The sequence below is a fragment of the Mirounga angustirostris genome, unplaced genomic scaffold, assembly GCF_029215605.1.
Source record: "Mirounga angustirostris isolate CCGP_5_RB_7025 unplaced genomic scaffold, mMirAng1.0.hap1 SCAF_11, whole genome shotgun sequence".
Taxonomy (NCBI): Eukaryota; Metazoa; Chordata; class Mammalia; order Carnivora; family Phocidae; genus Mirounga; species Mirounga angustirostris.
In genome coordinates, this window is record NW_026991719.1 from 5,073,160 (window position 1) to 5,091,932 (window position 18,773).

Here is an 18,773-nt window from a genome sequence, read left to right on the forward strand (position 1 = left end):
CACCCCTGGTAGGACTGGTATGCCAAGCAAACGTGCATGTTTCACATGAAAAGCATGCAGTCACATTCTGAGCAAGGGGAAGGGGCGGCCCTCCTTTTTCAACATCCCATAGTTCACCCAAATTGCTTACCCTTCTAAATTTTCCAAAGGACACGAGTGCTCTCTGAATAGGGACTCCTCATGACCTGTGTGCAACCTTCTTCATTACGCTGCCTAATAAAACACCTCTCATTTCCTTGCTCAGTAAAAATAATCACAAATATTACAAAAACTAGTAATAGAGAATGCCGATAGGTTTTTTTTTTTTTTTTAATGATTTAATTAGAAACCTCCATCAACCACTATGTGGACAAAAATGAAAAAAAAAAGTATGAAGTCTGTTTTGCATTATCAACTTGTAAGCATTCTATTCAAACCAATTTTCTTTGAGTAAAAACTGAATGGCGTCATCAAACCCACGTTGATAGAGCGATTCCATTTTCCTCTTGCTTGGCGGGAAAAGGGCTTGGCTCAGCCTCACCAAGTTTGCCACGGACAACTAGGACAGAAGAACAAATTGAAGCTGTAGGACCTTACAGTTCAGGCAAATGTAACCTAAGATTTCTCATCATAGACACAAATCGTGATTTTGCAAAACCAGTTTGAGGGGCGCCTGGGTGGCTCAGTCGTTAAGCGTCTGCCTTTGGCTCAGGTCATGATCCCAGGGTCCTGGGATCGAGCCCCGCGTCAGGCTCCCTGCTCCGTGGGAAGCCTGCTTCTCCCTCTCCCACTCCCCCTGCTTGTGTTCCCTCTCTCGCTGTGTCTCTCTCTGTCAAATAAATAAATAAATATTTAAAAAAAAAAAAACACAGTTTGAGAAAATCGAACCTTAAAGGTTTAACTTCAGCCACGGGCAAGCTGAGGGTTTCTCAGCCTCGGGACCGTGGACATCGGGGCCAGATGCTCGTTTGTCGTGGGGGCTGTGGTGCATCGCAGGATGCCGAGCAGCGTCCCTCACCCTTACATACTGGATACCAGTAACACCCCCCAATGTGACAACCACACACATCTCCATCTGTAACTTCACCTCCTGCTGGCGACCACAGGGGGTAGATGTAAGGGAGTCCGTATTTTATGTAACTTACTCAGTTGAGGCCCTAAGTTTTTCTCCCATATTTTGCCATCCTTAACGATCACCATTTTTTTATTTTTTTATTTTTTTTTTAAAGGTTTTATTTATTTATTTGAGAGAGAGAGTGAGAGAGAGAAAGAGCACAAGAGGGGGGAGCGGGAGAGGGAGAAGCAGACTCCCTGCCGAGCAGGGAGCCCGATGCGGGACTCGATCCCGGGACTCCAGGATCATGACCTGAGCCGAAGGCAGTCGCTTAACCAACTGAGCCACCCAGGCGCCCAGATCACCATTTTTTTAAACAAATAAATGATCCGACTGAAAAGTGCACTGAAAACCTGTCATACGTTCCGTGTCCTGAAGGAGTGAAGACAAAGCGAACTTCTCCCGAACAGATAACAGATAGTGAACGGCTTGTGCCCTCACAGCGTATGGGGACCCCCAGGCCCACATGCATGACATGTGTTGTAAACTAGTAAAAAACCGTACGGCTGACAAGATGCCATTTGTATATAAAACTGTCGACGAGCTTCCAAAGTTCTGGCAGTTTTTAGGCGATGATCTTCAACTGTGACGGAACCTCTGACTCACCATTATGTCCTGATTGGCGACAGTAACATAGAGATCCAGCTGCCCTCTGTCCCGTGGGGAGATGTCCAGTCGTCCACTGAAGGGCGAGATCGTCACCGTCCGGCCCACGGGCAGGATGGGAAGGCTGTTCGTGAGGCCTCCATCTACCCACTTCTGTGGAAAGAACATCACTTGTCAGCACATGTCAACGACGCACCTCCCACAGGAAAATGAGCACAGACTTTTCAACAGGACTCTTTCCTTCTCATAGAATCCGTGCCCTGGCAATGCTCTTAAATGACTATCATCACCAGTCAGATTGGTGAGTTATGTACAAACCTTTGTACACAAACCATTTACCCATATAATGAGAGCCTCCGAGAATCAGGAAGCTTCTCCAGTTGTTTATTTATTGCTTTTTTAAGATTTTACTTATTTATTTGACAGAGAGACAGAGAGAGGGAGAGAGAGGGAGAAGCAGGCCCCCGCGGAGCAGGGAGCCCGACTTGGGGCTTGATCCCAGGGTGCTGGGATCATGACCTGACCCGAAGGCAGACGCTTAACCGACTGAGCCACGCAGGCGCCCCCTCTCCAGGTGTTTAAAAGCTTTAACTAGATTATTATACAGCAACTGTATCTAAATGTTTATGACAAGAATGCATACATAAGAAGACATGTAATAAGTTTCGGGCTCATCATTAAATCAAAGTGGAAAGCCACGTTTACTGTTGATAGTGAGTAAACCATCCACCATCACAGGACATTTCCATTTTTATTATGAGAACTAGAAGCTGGCATTTTCTGTAGCAAATGTGCAAAAGTAAGCCAAACAACCCAAAATCCTTCTATTTCCAAGGCGGCACCTGTGTTTAAGACATGAGGTTTTAAAGCCACAAAGAATGGGAAGTACTATATTTAAAAAAACAAAACAAAACAAACCCACTGAACTCAGAAGAGGTTCTGTGTTTTCAGACCCATACCCAAGGAGACAGATGGACACAGCAGGTTAAGAAAACCTTCTGGAGGCTTCTGTACAATTGTGTGCTGAAAAAGGACAACTAAAGAAACAGGAAGATGATAATCCTCATGCGATCCATTTCAAAAGCAAGAGTCGCAAGCATCTTTGAACGGGCAGCAGAGACACACACAGACACACACAGAACCGAAGTACGAATTCTCCAAGCTGTATCTGGGATTGGAAATATCCTTCGGTTGATAGAGAAAACACACGGTCCGATAATGGCTGAGAACCCCTCACAAAACAATCTTTAGTGGAGAATTCTGCGATGCTAAGTTTCCCCTGAACATCTGGAATGCAATGTAGGAGAACCAAAGCTGTTCTGTTCAGCACAAAGACAGGGGGAGGAGGGAGAAACTGGTTAGTATAAAATGCCCTGGACTTGCTTAAAACATACATTCATTTTGTTCTAAGGTATCTTTCTTTCTTTCTTTTTTTTTAATGTCGCTTTTTACTCATTTTTATTGCTAAAGCTAGTGACTGAATGATCAGTCCTGCACTGTTTACAATGGCTTTGGCCGTTGTAACTCCCCCCCACCCCAAAAGGGAATAAAAGTAAATACATGAAAAGTGAAACTGCGTTGAAAATTTGAGGGGATTGCATTTTGGTGTTGGAGAAAACAGAATTAGATTGGATTATAATAAACCCGATCTCCATAATTTGCATACTGTCATTCTTTTTCAAAGAACATAACACACCTTATCATGTAATAACATTCTATGGGGGTGCCTGGGTGGCTCAGTCGTTAAGTGTCTGCCTTCAGCTGAGGTCCTGGTCCCAGGGTCCTGGGATCGAGCCCCGCATCGGGCTCCCTGCTCCGCGGAGAGCCTGCTTCCCCCTCTCCCACTCTCCCTGCTTGTGTTCCCTCTCTAGCTGTGTTTCTCTCTGTCAAATAAATAAAACCTTTAAAAAAAAAAAAAACATTCTATGTATTATACACACACATATTCATATCTGTTTGTGTGTGTTTGACATACCCATGTTCCCATGTGTTTCTGTATATATATATGCTTATGGGGACAGTTTAAAATAAGGGAGATTTGCACTGAGAAGGCCTCACAATATCTACTTCCATGCCTCCTTGTCCCAGAGCTTCCTTTTGTTTTGTTTTGTTTTTCTGATTGCTCTGGGCATGGATACGGATTTCTGGAATATGTTAATACCTAGAGAGGAAAAAAGAAAAGAAAGAAAACCTTTCAAAATTATCATTCATATTCTCAAAAGACTTTATCACCAATGATGTAAAAATCTGTGTAGTTTTCATCAAGGGAAATTAAAAATATGTACCATGTGTCCTATGAGGTCATTTGACTCAGTCAACTTAAGAGAAAGAAGGGCAATCTGGCTCATCACATTGCAGAGTGTTCTAATTTACCACAGGGTGAATGACTGCCATTTCTGGGAACTGAAAATGCCTTCTCCAAATTTTCCTCACTCTTGTGAGCTTATTCTGATTGGATAAATGACGGTGGAAAACGTACAGCTTATCAAATGACTTGATTAAATTTGCACCATTTCCAGCTCCTCTATAACCATAACTCGATAGCAGCTCAGATACTCCAAGTGCAGTGCGTCGGACTCCTGATTTATGCTTTCAGGAGCTGTATCATTCCCAAAAACCACATATTCATGCAGGCATGCTGATTCTAGCAAAATCTCTGGAAACAACAGTAACGGCAGTAAACATTCCTCAACCCCAAATTAAAAGTGGAAATATCTTATATCTAGCGTGGTCTAGTTTAAAAGTCTGCATTTGAAATGATGCTGTCCATGAATTCTCTGGCTGTTTGCTACAGATTTCTGCAAGTCATCTCCTCCTCCCCACCTTGTGGGCAGCATTCTGGAAGCTGCTAACTACCGCCATGAGCTTCTGTGATTCCAGAATCTTCTTCGGGGAGAAAACCAAACTGTGCTGGTTCTTCCCGTGACGGTTTCGTATCACTTCTAAAGGCATAGCGGTAACTGTCACACCTAAACAGGCGAGCTTATGCATGTGTCAGGACTTGTCAAATTTTGCCTAACCCACCGATGTGCTCTGGGAACATACGAAGAACATGCCCCCAGGTTTATGAATTCAGGCAATTCTTGTTACAGAACTAACAGGGGAAAGCTTCTTAAAGAAAAACCTAAGCAGGTAATCTCTACTATCAGGGCCTGTGAATTCATCCTGCAAGCACCTCAGAGCATCCAATGTGTGCCTGGATTCGTGGTGGACACGGAGATAGGTATGTTCGTGAGAAAGACTTGATGCAGGGCTGAATTATCTTCAGGTGTTTTGTTCAGAGAGAAGTGAATACAGAATACTTTGTCAGGAGAATGAATGAGATGTTGAAAGCTATAATTATTGTAAGTATCGTGGCACAGAGCCTAATGGTTTATGAAACAACCGCTCCCATATTACTTGGTTTAATCTCTATGAAAATGCCAGCAGATAGGAGGATCATGCTAGTATAATCCGTTTTCTCATTTTACAGAAAAGGAAACTGAGGCTTGCGGGGTTCCTTGGTGTCTAGGTTACAGGTTGGCAAACTGCGGCCCACCACCTGCTTTTGTAAATAAAGTTTTATTGGCATAGAGCCGTGCCGCTTTTCCACTACAACAGCAAACTTGATTAGCTGCATTAAGTCTCAACAGAGACTGGATGTCCCACCATGCCATCTTACCGGGTGCTTCTCGGAAATTATCTGCCAACCTCTGCTGCAGAGTATGCAAGCAGAGGGGGTGCAGCTGGTCTTCTCACTTGCGCTCTTCCTTCTCACACACTGTAAAACAGCCATGTGGATCGGAATGGTTTCCTGCGGGGGGTGGGGGGCCAGGCGGGGCCAGGGGCAGTAAATACGGCCTGAAGAATCACTTTGTATTTGCAAGCATGTCTGATCTTGTATGAAACAGAGGACAAATAGCTATGTCCAACAGGACGTTCTTGGTCCTTGATTCTCAAAATAGAGGGAGGGAGGAGAGACAGAGAGAAAGAGAAGGAGATACGCACTCTCCACGACATAGGTCAGAATCTCCCATTTGAAGTGAAGAAACACAGGAGGGGAGGGGGGATAGATGAGCTTTCCTCAATACAAGGGACACAGCTTAAAATAAATAAAAAATTTAAGAAGAGGTTGAACAACCGTGCTACCATTTTACTTCCACTAAAGATTATTGGTACATTGTTGTCTTAATTTTTGAGTTTCTAATTTTTGATTTAAAAATGATGATACTCAAGTTTGAGAAAACGCTGAGTATGTTATATCAAAAATATTCCCTGGAAGACTAATGTGTCTTTTCAAACAGACACTGCAAAGCATTTTAGAATGTTGCTGAAAAATAAGATCTTCTCTTTCAGATTAACTGTGAATTGATAAGCAGATTTCCATCCAGCCAAATCGAGCTGGTTGCCAGGCTTTTGCTTTGATGGGACTGAGCTACATATCCGTGTGAAACGTCCAAATCATGAAGAAATAGAAGCCTAAGGTCTGTAGTAATGATTTTACACAAATACATAGTAACATAGAGTATTCCACAGTTCTCCTTCCCAGAAATATATCAATAATGAAAGAATTAATAATCCATAACCCATGCAAAATGCTCAATAGACCAGAATAGGTCAATGTGAAATTTTCTCTATATAACCATCAAAATATTACCTGAATTCTAATTCAGACCAAGAAAAAAAAAAAAGTCGTACAGCTTTTCTTGTCATCTGCATATATCAGCTCTAGAGATGATCTTATTCTGTTATTCGGACATTTTGGTCATTTGCCAATGATAATGCTATCTCTTAAAAAAACAAAACAAAACAAAACAACTTGCTAGTTAAGAGCTCCTCTTGAAAAAGCTCGTTTTTGTTCCAAACTGATGGCAAGAACCTGTGAAAACGTAGCCCGATCGTATGCATGTTCAGAGGCCATACATATGGATAGAAAATTCATTAGTAAAAAATACAAGTCTGACCTTCAATATGTTTGCATTCTTTCATTCATGTGTTCAGCTGTTCATGACTATCTACCATAAACAGGGTATTAAAAATGGTCTTATAAGATGAAGCCAGTAAAAGCTACAAGAACTTTTTAAGAAAAAAATTAGGTTAAAGGAAATAGAGGTCGTTCCACTTCATACAGCTGGTAAACAGGTTGGGAAGGAAATATACTGTCTGTCAAATTAATCTTCAGTGTTGCGAAGGAATGATACTTTCAAGTGACTAATAATTGATTTTTAAAATAAACCTATTCGGTCCACAAATAAATATTAATAGAATCCAGTATGTTCGATACGTGGGTTCTCGCAGAGGTGGAACGAGGAGGAGTGTGCGTTGCTCGGGGGGAGCAGGGAGCGCGTGGCCCTTCTTGGCCTCCACCACACGGGCACGGCTCCGCGTCCCACAGCTCGAAGGCCCGAGTGCAAGTCATCCTCCGTTCCCTTTGTCCCCACTTCTGGCACAGTCTCCGTCACTTCAGGGAAACCCGCGCAGCAAACACACCAGTCAGGACCCGAGTTCCATGAAAACATTATAGGAATTTTTCTGTAATTTAAATCCTAGGAAAAGCTCACACCCACAGCAAAACACTGCGTTTAAAGCACAGTTTGCATTTCCCTGAAAACGGAACGGTTCTGGAAAATAACTTGGCCTAGAAACCCTCTAAGCCCCTGTAGGAGGCTATCAGGCTGATGGAGAGTCCGTGATGAGCACAGAGCGACAGTGCTATGTAGTGTGGGGTCTGCATCAACGGACAGGGTCTCCGAGGGCTCTGTGCATCCTCGGGTGCATGCAGTCTCCTCTTTGTGGACATCAGTAAACCACCAAGGAAAACCGAATGCTTTCAGGAGGCATTAAAATTAAGTAGTTATCCTGTGTCTACTTCAGAGACACGGGTCATCAGCAAGACCTTGTCCTCCTGCCCAAGGTCAGGGGCCTCAGTGCTGGTCTCCATCCTTCTCACAACTCAGGGGCTGCATTCTGGGCTGCTGAGCTGTGGCTGTGTTCACACATTCATGTCCAAGTGCTCAGTCGTACGATGGGAAACGCAGCTGAGAACGGCCGACCTTTTTTTTTTTTTTTTTTTAAAGATCTTATTTATTTATCTGACAGAGAGATAGACAGAAGAGCACAAGCAGAGGGAGTGGCAGAGGGAGAGGGAGAAGCAGGCTCTGCACTGAGCAGGGAACCCGATGTGGGACTCGATCCCAGGACCCTGAGATCATGACCTGAGCCGAAGGCAGACGCTTAACCATCTGAGCCACCCAGGCGCCCGAACGGCCGACCTTTTTAACCGCCGCTAGTCATCGGGTCACAAACCCAACAAGTGGGAATGGCGATGGAGGGAAAAAAACCGAGGGAGATCTATTTTTTTTTTAAAGGAACGCACTAAGCAAAGTGAGGCAAGAGGCGTGGCAGAGACACAAACATTGGAGATCATTCTGGGAAAGAGGCCCCCTGACGAGCGCGGTGACCTGAGTGAAGTAACGGAACATCTCTGCATCTGCATATCCTCATCTGTGAAACACCAGGTAGTAATCCCTTCTGTTGCAGCTGACAGCAAACAGTCACAGCACAAGTACTACTTCCTTTTTCTGGGAAGAAGAAAATGCACGGGTGGCCTCCCCAAATCACTGAGGGCTCAGGTGTTTCCAGCTCACTCTGTGGCCATCTCCAGGCTGTGATGTCTGACCTCATGATCCACAACAGCTGCTATAGTTCCAGTCATCACAACTACGTTCCGGGCAGCAGGAAGTAAACAAAGGTAAGTCGCACTGTAATTCAGCTTATCTCTCTGGCCAGCACTTCCATGTACAGCCACACCAAGCTACAAGGGCAGCTGGGAAATGTGGCCTTTGAAGTACCCTGCTCCAGGTCCAGCTCACAGCTCTGACTGTTGTTAAGGAAGGAAAGGAAAGTTCATGGTGCAAGAGAACCAGAAGCCTCTCCCACCTGCACCCGTTTCGTGATACTCTTACTAATATTGCAACGGCAAAGTGTTTAGCATAGGCTTAGAGCTCACTGGGCTCTGGGACTCAGCTCGACTGTCACCGTGACCCTGTCCTCCCTTTCTGAAGTCCCTACCTCCTCACTGTCACATGCTGTATCTACATCCTCCCTGCTCAGTCGCCACCTCTTAATCATTGATCAGACTGGCAATTCGGATGACTCCGGGCTCCTGAGCCCCCCTTTCATAATCTATACTTTCTTTTTTTTTTTTAAAGGTTTTATTTATTTATTTTTTAGAAAGCGAGCGAGAGAGAAACAGCATGAGAGGGGAGAGGGTCAGAGGGAGAAGCAGGCTCCCTGCTGAGCCGGGAGCCCGATGCGGGACTCGATCCCAGGACCCTGGGATCATGACCTGAGCCGAAGGCAGACGCTCAACCATCTGAGCCACCCAGGCGCCCTAATCTATACTTTCTAAAACACCTTACCATTGCTTCCCATTTAGCCATCTCTATCATTGTATATTGCAAATTCAAGCTTTGAAGTAAAATCATGACACTTCAGATCATTATAAAGTCAATGTTCCGAAGATAGAGTTGATTTGGATAGCATCTGTATTCAAAATTTACAGCTAAAAATAAATATTAATTTTTACTCCTATAATAAGAGGGAAAGGATTCTTAACTTTAATTATGTAAAGTACTGTATCTTTCAAATAAAATTTTAGATGACAACATAGCTCACACTCCTTGGAAACTAAATGCCTATTAGCTCTGAGAGACAGTGTCAACAATAGGGAGGAAAAAACCCTGTTTTCCATGAGCTGATGTTTAAATGATTTTATGTTGCTCTAAAAAGAAATGTATATTTTGTTTCTACCCAGTCACAAAGAGGGTTTTAGCCTTCTGTATGTACTGCATGTATATGGCTAATCCATAGAGTTCAAGTCAGAGTAACGGTCCCTCTTAGGCTCTGCATCTTAGTACCTACATGGCCTTTTTTTTTTTTTTTTAAGGTTTATTCTTTTTTTTTTTTTTTTTTACTATGTTATGTTACTCACCATACAATACATCTTTAGTTTTTTACATGGCCTTTTCAGCTACTTTACCTCTCAGTCCCTTGCTCTCCCCGTCTGTGCCTTTGGATAGCCATCCTGGGGCAGACCAATTTGGGCCCAGAGTTGTACAGGAAGCGAAGGATTGGAAAGGCCGGGAAAGCTCAAAGAAAACCATGAGGACTCGCAAGACCAGAACTCAGACAGGTTCCGAATCATATTAGGTAAGAGATTTGTAAAAATGCATTCCTCGTGTACAGGTATCGTGCTGGGCCCTCAAACTGAGTGACTGAATGAATGAATGAAAGATATCAAACATTTTTCATGTACCCACTTAAGAATAAATACATATTATGTATATATGAGACAAATAAAATGAGCGGCATTTATCCATCCATGAACATGTGCCTGATCTTGGGTGTTAAATAGATACTGTATTTGAGGGGTGCCTGGGTGGCTCAGTCAGTTAAACGTCTGCCTTCGGCTCAGGTCATGATCCCAGGGTCCTGGGATCGAGTCCTGCATCATGCTCCCTGCTCGGTGGGGAATGTGCTTCTCCCTCTGTCCCTCCCCCTGCTCGTGCAGGCTCTTCTTCCTCTGTCCCTCCCCCTGCTCGTGCAGGCTCACTCTCTCTCTCTCGCAAAAATAAATAAAATCTTAAAAAAAGACACTGTATTCGATTATATAATACGTATTTTTAGTATCTGTTAAATAGATGCTGTATTTGATTATAAATACAGATCTCTGTTATCTGTTAAGTAGATAGTGCATTTGATTATAAAATGCATATTTCTGGTATGTGTCAAATAGTGTATTTGATTATAAATACTTATCTCTTGTATGTGTTAAAAAGATACTGTATGTGATTACAAATACATATCTCTGGTATGTGTCAAGTAGATAGTGTATTTGACTATAAAGCGTGTGTGTGTAAAGGGTAGGATGATGAACGTTTAATGCAACCATGGTGCAGAATGCAGAAAAGAGCTGGCTAAAATACCTTCCCGTAGAGGTGCCCGGATGGCTCAGTCGGTGAAGCATCTGCCTTCGGCTCAGGTCATGATCTCAGGGTCCTGGGATCGGGACCCTCAGCGGGGAGTCTGCTTCTCCTTCTGCCCCTCCCCACTCGTGTTTGCACACACGCCTGCGCGCACTCTCTCTCTCCCTCTCTCAAATCAATAAAATCTTTACAATAAATAAATACGTACATAAAATACCTCCCCACAGCGCTGGCTAAGAGCAGACTGCAGGGGGATGCTCACCTCTAACTTTCTCTCCCAGAACCTGTCTCCTGCCTGGAGTGTCGGCCCCAAGTGAAGAGCGCTGTCCTGGAATGCAGACGGTCTGACAAACACTTGGGTAAGTGAAGGGCCTGGCAGAAGAGGGGCTTGCTCCCCGGTAAAGGGCTCCCGTGTGGGGGCCGGAGGGGAGCGCTCCAGCTTCGGCTGGGCCGGGCGGGTGTGTGGCTCCCTGATGCCTTTTCCCACCTGACAGCACAGTTCTGCTTATAGAAGGAGCTGTAAATAGGACTTTATTATTTTTTGAAGTCTTTCACTCTTTTTTTAAACAAAAGGGATGAAGTTTTCAATCAGAGGAGAAAAGGAGCATCCCAGTCATTCTGAATCTCGAGATCTTGACCGTAAGGTGCCAAGGCCCCTGTACTTGATTTTTTTTTTTCTGTTACAAACAAAACTAGTTATTAAAAAAAAATCCTATAAACTGATTTGGAACCAGAAGAATAATCATAAAACTGAATGCTTCAACGGAAACATCGTCCTACAGGAATTACGGCGAATTCATCAGTTATGAGAGTGTTACCTGCCCTTTGTATTCCACTGGTTTCAGTCCTGCATAAATGGGCACGAAGCTGCTGGCCAGCAGAACCTAGATGAATAAAATAAAGAAACAGCTCATAAACATAGGCGTTAGCACGCATTCAACAGCTTTGATACGTTTACCATAAAATGTGAAATGTTTCAAAAAATAACAACTACTATAAAACGTGAAATGAGTTCCATCTATGTCAAGGGCACACAGGACACCGTTAAACAGAAAATAACACTTCTAATACCTGAAAAGACCTTGAAGAGACATGCACAGTTCAATGTTCTGTGTCTCCGTTGACCTCACCTGCGTAAAATCGGGATTTTAATTGTAGACAGCCAAGTCGTTACAACATGAAACTCCAGGTAAGGCTAAATTCTTGACTATGTGCTCATAAATTATTTACGATGCTCTATCATATACTATAAAAATCATACTAAAGTTGCACCCTTGTGGCGCCTGGCTGGCTCCGTCCGAGCCTGGGACTCTTGATCTTGGGGTCATGAGCCCTATGGTGGCGGTCGAGTTTTCTTTAAAAAATAAAAATGAAAATAAAGTTGCACTCTTATTTTTCAGAGGCGCGAAACCCTCCGGTTATTAGGGGGGGACACTAGCCTGGAGCTTAGGGGTGTTCTACTTTGTCACCAGGATGTTGCTAAGGATGGCAGCACATTTCATGCGTTAGCAACATGGTCTGGATATAAATGAGACAGTGGCAGGTAGGAACACCAATTATCCCTTATCTTCCTTTGAAAAAGTCAAAAAAGATTGCCATTTAAAATATTACCATTTCTTCCAACGGAAGAAGCCTGGCACTGGGAACCTTTCTGACATGTACGTGTTTTATTTTCCAGTATAGTTTCCAAATCAGTACTGTTCTGTTTGGAAAGACACCACAGTAGATACTGAATATTTAAGCTATAATCTTCCAGCTAGTGAGCAAAGACGCTATGGCTGTTTATTGTGAAAGATTTCATGAGATGGGGGGGGGCATATGTTATTCACAAATGGATGATGGCCCTAAAACTGATTTGTAAATCATCTATGTGGAATTATTTAGAACTCAGAGGGCATTTCCCCCAAAGAAGCGATATTATAGGTATGTTTTCTGAGGTTAGCTCTCAAAGGCCAATTTACTCTGAACTGTGAGTAAATAATCGATCCGGTTACCAGCAAAATGCACTTTCTATAGGAAAAGTCCTCTCCGGAGGTCGCCGCTGGAACCCAGTTACGTCTCCGTCCCGTCCCTAGCAGTGGGCACAGGCTCTCGTCCTCTAAACATGCCTCCTGGCTCCTGCCTCCTGGCTCCTCACTGCCCCAAGCTGCTGGAGGCAAGGGTATCTCCTGCATGGTCAGTCAGTCCTTCTCAGGGCTGATACTCGACAGACGCCTGTTGTTATCGCTCCTTCTCTGTGGCAGCAGTGAAGACCCTCTGGTGCTTCCCCGCCGTCTGAACGGTGGGAGAAACGCAGAGAGAGCCTCCCGTGTTGTTGGGGGCATGTCGAGGACAGAGGGAGAGGTCCTGGCTGGAGCTGCCCTTATAGCACTGGGCTCCCGACAGGGGGCCCAGAAGCATCTGGGGCGTCAGATTTGTGTGGGAGCAAATTCAGTGGCCTCGTACCACGATGCCAGGACTCCTGCAGGAACAAGGGAAGGGAATGACACGTGGCACGCCTCTCTGTTGTCCCAGGCTGGTGCTCAGTGCCAGAACCAGCTACATAATCTGTGTGTCCCGTGCAAAGTAAAAATGCAGGTATTAAGAATTGCAAGATGTGGATAGCAGGGCATCAAACCCAAGTGCAATGGCAATCTTACAGGAGATTGTCACCCGTCCTCGAGGAAGAGTGGGTGTAGACAGGCCTGTCCTTAGGCACTCCTCCCAATGGTGTGCGGTGATCTTAGGCACAGCCAGCGTACACAGGTCCCTGGGTTTGTGGGAGATGACGTCACACGCCCGCGCGGGGGGACGACAGGACAGAAACCAACCTTCTGGGCCCCAGAGCATCAGCAGTTGGGTGTTTTTCAGAGAAGGGCTGTTCAGCCTTACGAGGACTGCATTCCCCCTAACTGAATTTGGCTCTGTCATCAGTTGGCTAGTCCTTTAAAAAAGCAATTACAGGCTCTAGGTATGTTCTGCAGGCACACTGTGGCTATTTAACGAAGTTATTTGGCAAAATGCACTGTAGTGGTAACAGGAACAGTTTGTGGATGGCACACATATTGTGAAATTGCAGCACTTAACGCTCTTTAGAGAACCAAAGGCCCCCTGTCAATATAACGATCTATTTCAATATGCTGCACAATTACTTCTGCGCTACAAAAAAAAAAAAGAATCACTAGCATGAGAGTCCGAATGACGTGTTTCCCCCCACCCCCGCGTGTCGGAGCATAATGTGAAGTTCACAAGTCAGTGCTTGGAACTCTTTTGCGGTGTTTGGTTGAAAAATAGTATTCAATTACTTCCCTACAGAAAAGAACCGTACGAATCCTCCTCGCTGATGGGAAGAGCTCATCCAAAGGGAAAACACCTGCCACTCCTCTATACCAGTGTATTTATTCGTCATATCTCGCTTTCTCTTTCTATGTGCTGATGATTTGTATATCCAACTAAGTTTAGTGGGGACATTAGCTTCCACAGTTCAGAACAAAGTGGCTTTTCTTCTTCGAGGTCTGCTTACTGCCATTTTACTGCAAGCAGAGAGGATTTTCTTTTTTTTTTTTTTTAAGATTTTATTTATTTATTTGACAGAGAGAGACACAGAGAGAGAGGAAACACGAGCAGGGGGAGTGGGAGAGGGAGAAGCAGGCTTCCCGCGGAGCAGGGAGCCCGATGCGGGGCTCGATCCCAGGACCCTGGGACCGTGACCTGAGCCGAAGGCAGACGCTTAACGACTGAGCCACCCAGGCGCCCCAGAGAGGATTTTCTAAGGAAAGAGGCAAACACTGACATTCTCAGGCCACTTGATAAGATGGCAGGCCTAAACGTGTCCTTCTGCTGTGTCTTACCTCGTTGTTTTCCCAGTGAGGTTTTTCTCACCGGTAAATCTCAATACAGGGGGAGCAGAGGTTCTCAGCAAGGGGAGGGGGTGTCTTTGTTTAGCGATGTCTGGACACAGTACTGTGTGTCCCAGCTGTGTGTGTCGGGGGGGGATACTATGGGCATCTAGCGGGTAGAAGCCAGAGATCCTTCTAGACATGCTGTAGTTCACAGGATGCACCACCACAGAGAAGCAGAGGAGCCCAAATTATCAGGGGCGCCATGGTTGACAAACACTGATGCAGAAATTGGGGTCTTGCCATGCATGGCCCAGCACAGGGCCCAGCACTTTAAGCACCGGACGTAGGTTCAAACGCTGATTAGTTTTTTGTCTCATTCTTACTAAATATACAATGATGAAAATAAAAGTAATTTCCCACAGCAACTGTACTAACATTGCCAAGTGCATATTCAATACACGTTCTGACTAGCTCTTTTCATTTCACATTTCATAGGAAAGGGGTGTTTAGAAAATTATGTGGCCTGGCTTCCTTAGAGAATAAATTCCCAGCAAGTTCCATTTATGCCTAAAGTTTGCTGTGGAGTTTAATGAGGATCTGGCTGTTTATTCAGAACCTGCTGGTGTAGTTGAAATTCAAAGACAGATTCAAATTTATCTTCCCCAGTCTTCCCAAGATAATGACCAATCTTAAATGCAGGCCTTATTTCACCTTCAGGAGGCTAAATGTGAGACGATCTCGCGACAAGAGCATTCCCGCTATGTGTGCAGAAATCTAGGACATCCTAGCAACAGAGACAGGGTTGTTCTTCCCAAGAGCGACGTGGTTCTGCACGAAAGCCTTCCTGGGAATAAGGATCAACGAGCATTCACTTGGGTCAAAAGACCAGCTCAGACCACATGTGTCCCTCAGTTTTAAACATGAAGAATTCACTGACTGGTGCTAATTCAGACAAGGGGCCAACACCACCGCTCCACGGCATGGTGAATTTCAAAATCGTTTCTGCTCAGCTGTGCGAGTGACATACGAGTTTCTTACAAACAAAGGATTTACCTCCCTAATCACACTTTGCAGAAGACTCATATCAAAATGGGCTTGGATTTCTTGATCGCACATTTCCTTGGGAAGAAAAACAGCCCAGGCTTCAGGGAATAATGTGTAAAGGGGCTCGCAAGTAAACGACTTGCCACAGACCCACGGCACACGGGGAAAGTCAGGAGAGCAAGGGCCCCTGGGCGGGGGGTTACTCAAGAGGACCTGACGAAGCGCCTCCATGCGCGTGATCTCTGTAGCAGTTTGTGGGGTAGGTGGCTCAGCGTGGATTCCAACTTAAAACGAAACCAAGGCACTGAGAAGTTGTGCGAACAATGCTGACCACACCCACCGAACACAAGCGCTAGGCTCTTCCATCACCAAGGGGCCATCTGCCTTTGCCAAATGGGGTCTCAATCTGGTGTTGCTCTGTTGAAAACAACCGACCCACTGCCATAAATGATCAGTGCATTTCATCCTCCACGGGAACATTTTCATCTGCCCCTCAACTCACCCCCACAAAAAAGAGTGTGGCATCCAAAATGAATCTCTCTGCTTGAGGAGAGCAACAACTGAGGCATTTGCAGGAGGAGGCCTTTTGGGGCTCTGGTCTAACTCTATAAGGGATCCCCCGTGTGGGGGTCATTCCCACCTGTACGGTAGAACACATTACGTGTGTCTCCCTCTCTTGTCCGAGTCACCAGTGGGGAGCTGGGGAGGACTTGGCACAAGTAAAGTCTGGACACCTGAAGGCAAACCACATGTCTGACTTGCAGTGGTATACAGACAATGGTGGGGGGGAGAACACCACCGCCACCAACCCTGAGGATCTTAGTCTTATTCAGGCTGTGAAAACAAAATGCTATAAACTGGGTGACTTTTAAACAACAGACATTTATCACAGTTCTGGGGACTGCAGAGCTCAAGAACATGGCACCAGCCTTTCTGGTGTGTGGTGAGAGCCCCCTTCCCATCTTCTTGCTGTGTCCTCTTGTGGCTGAAGGGGCAAGAGTGCTGTCTGGGGTCTCTTTGTAAGGGAACTCTTCCCATCCATGAGTATTCTGCCCTCATAACCTCATCACCTCCCAACGTCCCCACCTGCTAATACCATCTCATGAGGGTTAGTTTCAACCCCAATTTTGGTGACAGAAATATTCAAACCATAGCATTCCACCCGTTTCCCCCAAATTCATGTCCTTCTTGCATGCAAAATACATTCAATCCCTCCCAACAGCCAAAAAAGTATTAACTTGTTCTAGCATCAACTCAAAGTTTAAAGTTCCAAGTCTCACCGAAATATCATCTAAGTCAACTATGGGTGAGACTTGAGGTACCCTTCATCCTGAGGCAATCTGCTCTCCAGCTGTGAATGTACGAGATCGTGATGTTATGTGCTTCTAAAATATGTGGTGAGAAGGCACAGGATAGACATTCCCATTCCAAAAGGGAGAAACAGGAAAGCAAACAGAGGTAACACATTCAGAGCAAGTCTGAAACGCAAGGGGGCAAATTCCGTTAGACCTTAAGGCTTGAGGATATGCTCCCCGGCGGGATGTCCCGTCCTGCAGGCCCTTGGTGGCAGGGTCCTGCCCCTGAAGCTTTGCTGGGCAGGGGTGGGGCCCCACCTCTGAGTGTCCTGACTGAAGCTCCCCAGAGCTTTCCTCTTGTCTAGGATCCCCACTCCCATGGCTCCAAGAGGGGGAGGATTGTCCAGTGAGAGGCGAGGGTCTGTCTACAGTCGGCCTCGTGCTCTGGGCTTCTCGGGAGAGGGGCAGCCCTGAGGATCTCTGCAATGCCTCAGGGGTCATACTTCCATCGTCTCGGACGGTAGTCCTGGCCTCTCTTTAGATGGCTGACAACATCCTCATCGGATGACTGTTTGCCCACACCTTCCAGTTCTGTTCCAAAGACACTGTCACTCTTTTCAATAAGGACAGGCTGGGCATGGTCCAAATATTTAAGCTTTACCTCGCTTTTGATAAGTGATTCCATCTTTAAGTCGTTTCTCTCTTGCGTTTTATAGAAGCAGTCAAGAGAAGCTAGGCAGCTCCTGCAACACTCTGCTTGGAATGAGGCCTCATCAAATACCCATTTTTCTCTCTCGCAAGTTATACCTCCCAGAAAACACTGGAAGCCTTCACTGATACCTCACAGCAGGGAGGGCTTTCCTCCAGTGTCCAAGACCGTGTCCTCGTTTCTGCCTGAGACCTCGTGAGATTGGTTTTTCCAGAAGTCCATAGTCCTACCACCATTCTGCTCACGGGTCCTTAGGGAACCTCTGAGAAGACAGTGGCTGTCTCTCCAGCTCGCCTCTTTCTTGTCCAGGTCCTCTTCAGAAGCACCTCTAAACGTCCGCTCACGGCAACGTGGGCTCTTTCTAGCACGTACCTCTTCTCTCTCCCAGTCTGTCTGTCACCCAGTTCCGCAGCGCTCCCACTTCTCAGTACCAGTTTCCTGCCTTAGTCCATTTGGGATGCTATAGCAAAACACCACAGACTCGTGGCTTCTCAACAAGAGAACCTGATTTCTCACATTTCGAGAGGCTGGGACATCCAAGGTCGCGGTGCTAACAGATTCAGTGCCCGCAGACAGCCTGCTTCTCACCATGTCCTCACAAGGCAGGAAGACCGAGCTAGCTGTCGGGGTCTATTTTATCAGAGCACTCACCCCATTTGCGAGGGGTTTACCTTCATGACCTCTTCATCTCCCAAAGGCCCACCTCCTGATCCTATCCTATCAGGGGTTCGGAATTCACTGTATGAATTCGTGCGGGGAGCTGAGACATTCAGACCATGGAACTGAGTTAGATCACTGCACACGTAAGATTCAGAATACTATGGAAATCCAGTCCTAAGGAAAGGGAATCTTTGGGAGCACCTGAGTGGCTCAGTTGGTTAAACGTCTGCCGTCGGCTCAGGTCATGATCCCAGGGTCCTGGGATCGAGCCCCATGTCGGGCTCCCTGCTCACTGGGGAGCCTGCTTCTCCCTCTCCTCCCCCGCTCATGTTCTCTCTTGCTATCTGTGTGTTTCTCTCTCAAATAAATAAAATCTTTTTTTTTAAAGATTTTATTTATTCATTTATTTGAGAGAGTGAGAGAGAGAGAGAGAGAGCACATGAGAGGGGGAGGGTCAGAGGGAGAAGCAGACTCCCTGCCGAGCAGGGAGCCCGATGCGGGACTCGATCCCGGGACTCTAGGATCATGACCTGAGCTGAAGGCAGTCGCTTAACCGACTGAGCCACCCAGGCGCCCTCA

At 45.7% G+C, this 18,773-nt stretch overlaps 1 protein-coding gene across 4 annotated transcripts in view; it reads right to left on the reverse strand.

Annotated features, from left to right (window-relative positions):
* Positions 1-298: 298 nt before the first annotated feature.
* The window catches only part of PNPLA4 (patatin like phospholipase domain containing 4), a 29,969-nt gene continuing 11,494 nt past the window's right edge, over positions 299-18,773 (reverse strand). For 3 of the 4 annotated variants that reach the window (XM_045874267.3, XM_064573701.1, XM_045874260.3), the window contains 3 exons: positions 11,484-11,549; positions 1,700-1,852; positions 299-538 (listed from right to left, as the gene is read on the reverse strand). In XM_045874267.3, coding sequence (XP_045730223.2) covers positions 407-538; positions 1,700-1,852; positions 11,484-11,549 — 351 coding nt within the window. In that variant the 3' untranslated portion in view covers positions 299-406. The remainder of the gene's footprint in view (positions 539-1,699; positions 1,853-11,483; positions 11,550-18,773) is intronic. The other variant, XM_054507083.2, reaches the window with a different exon arrangement.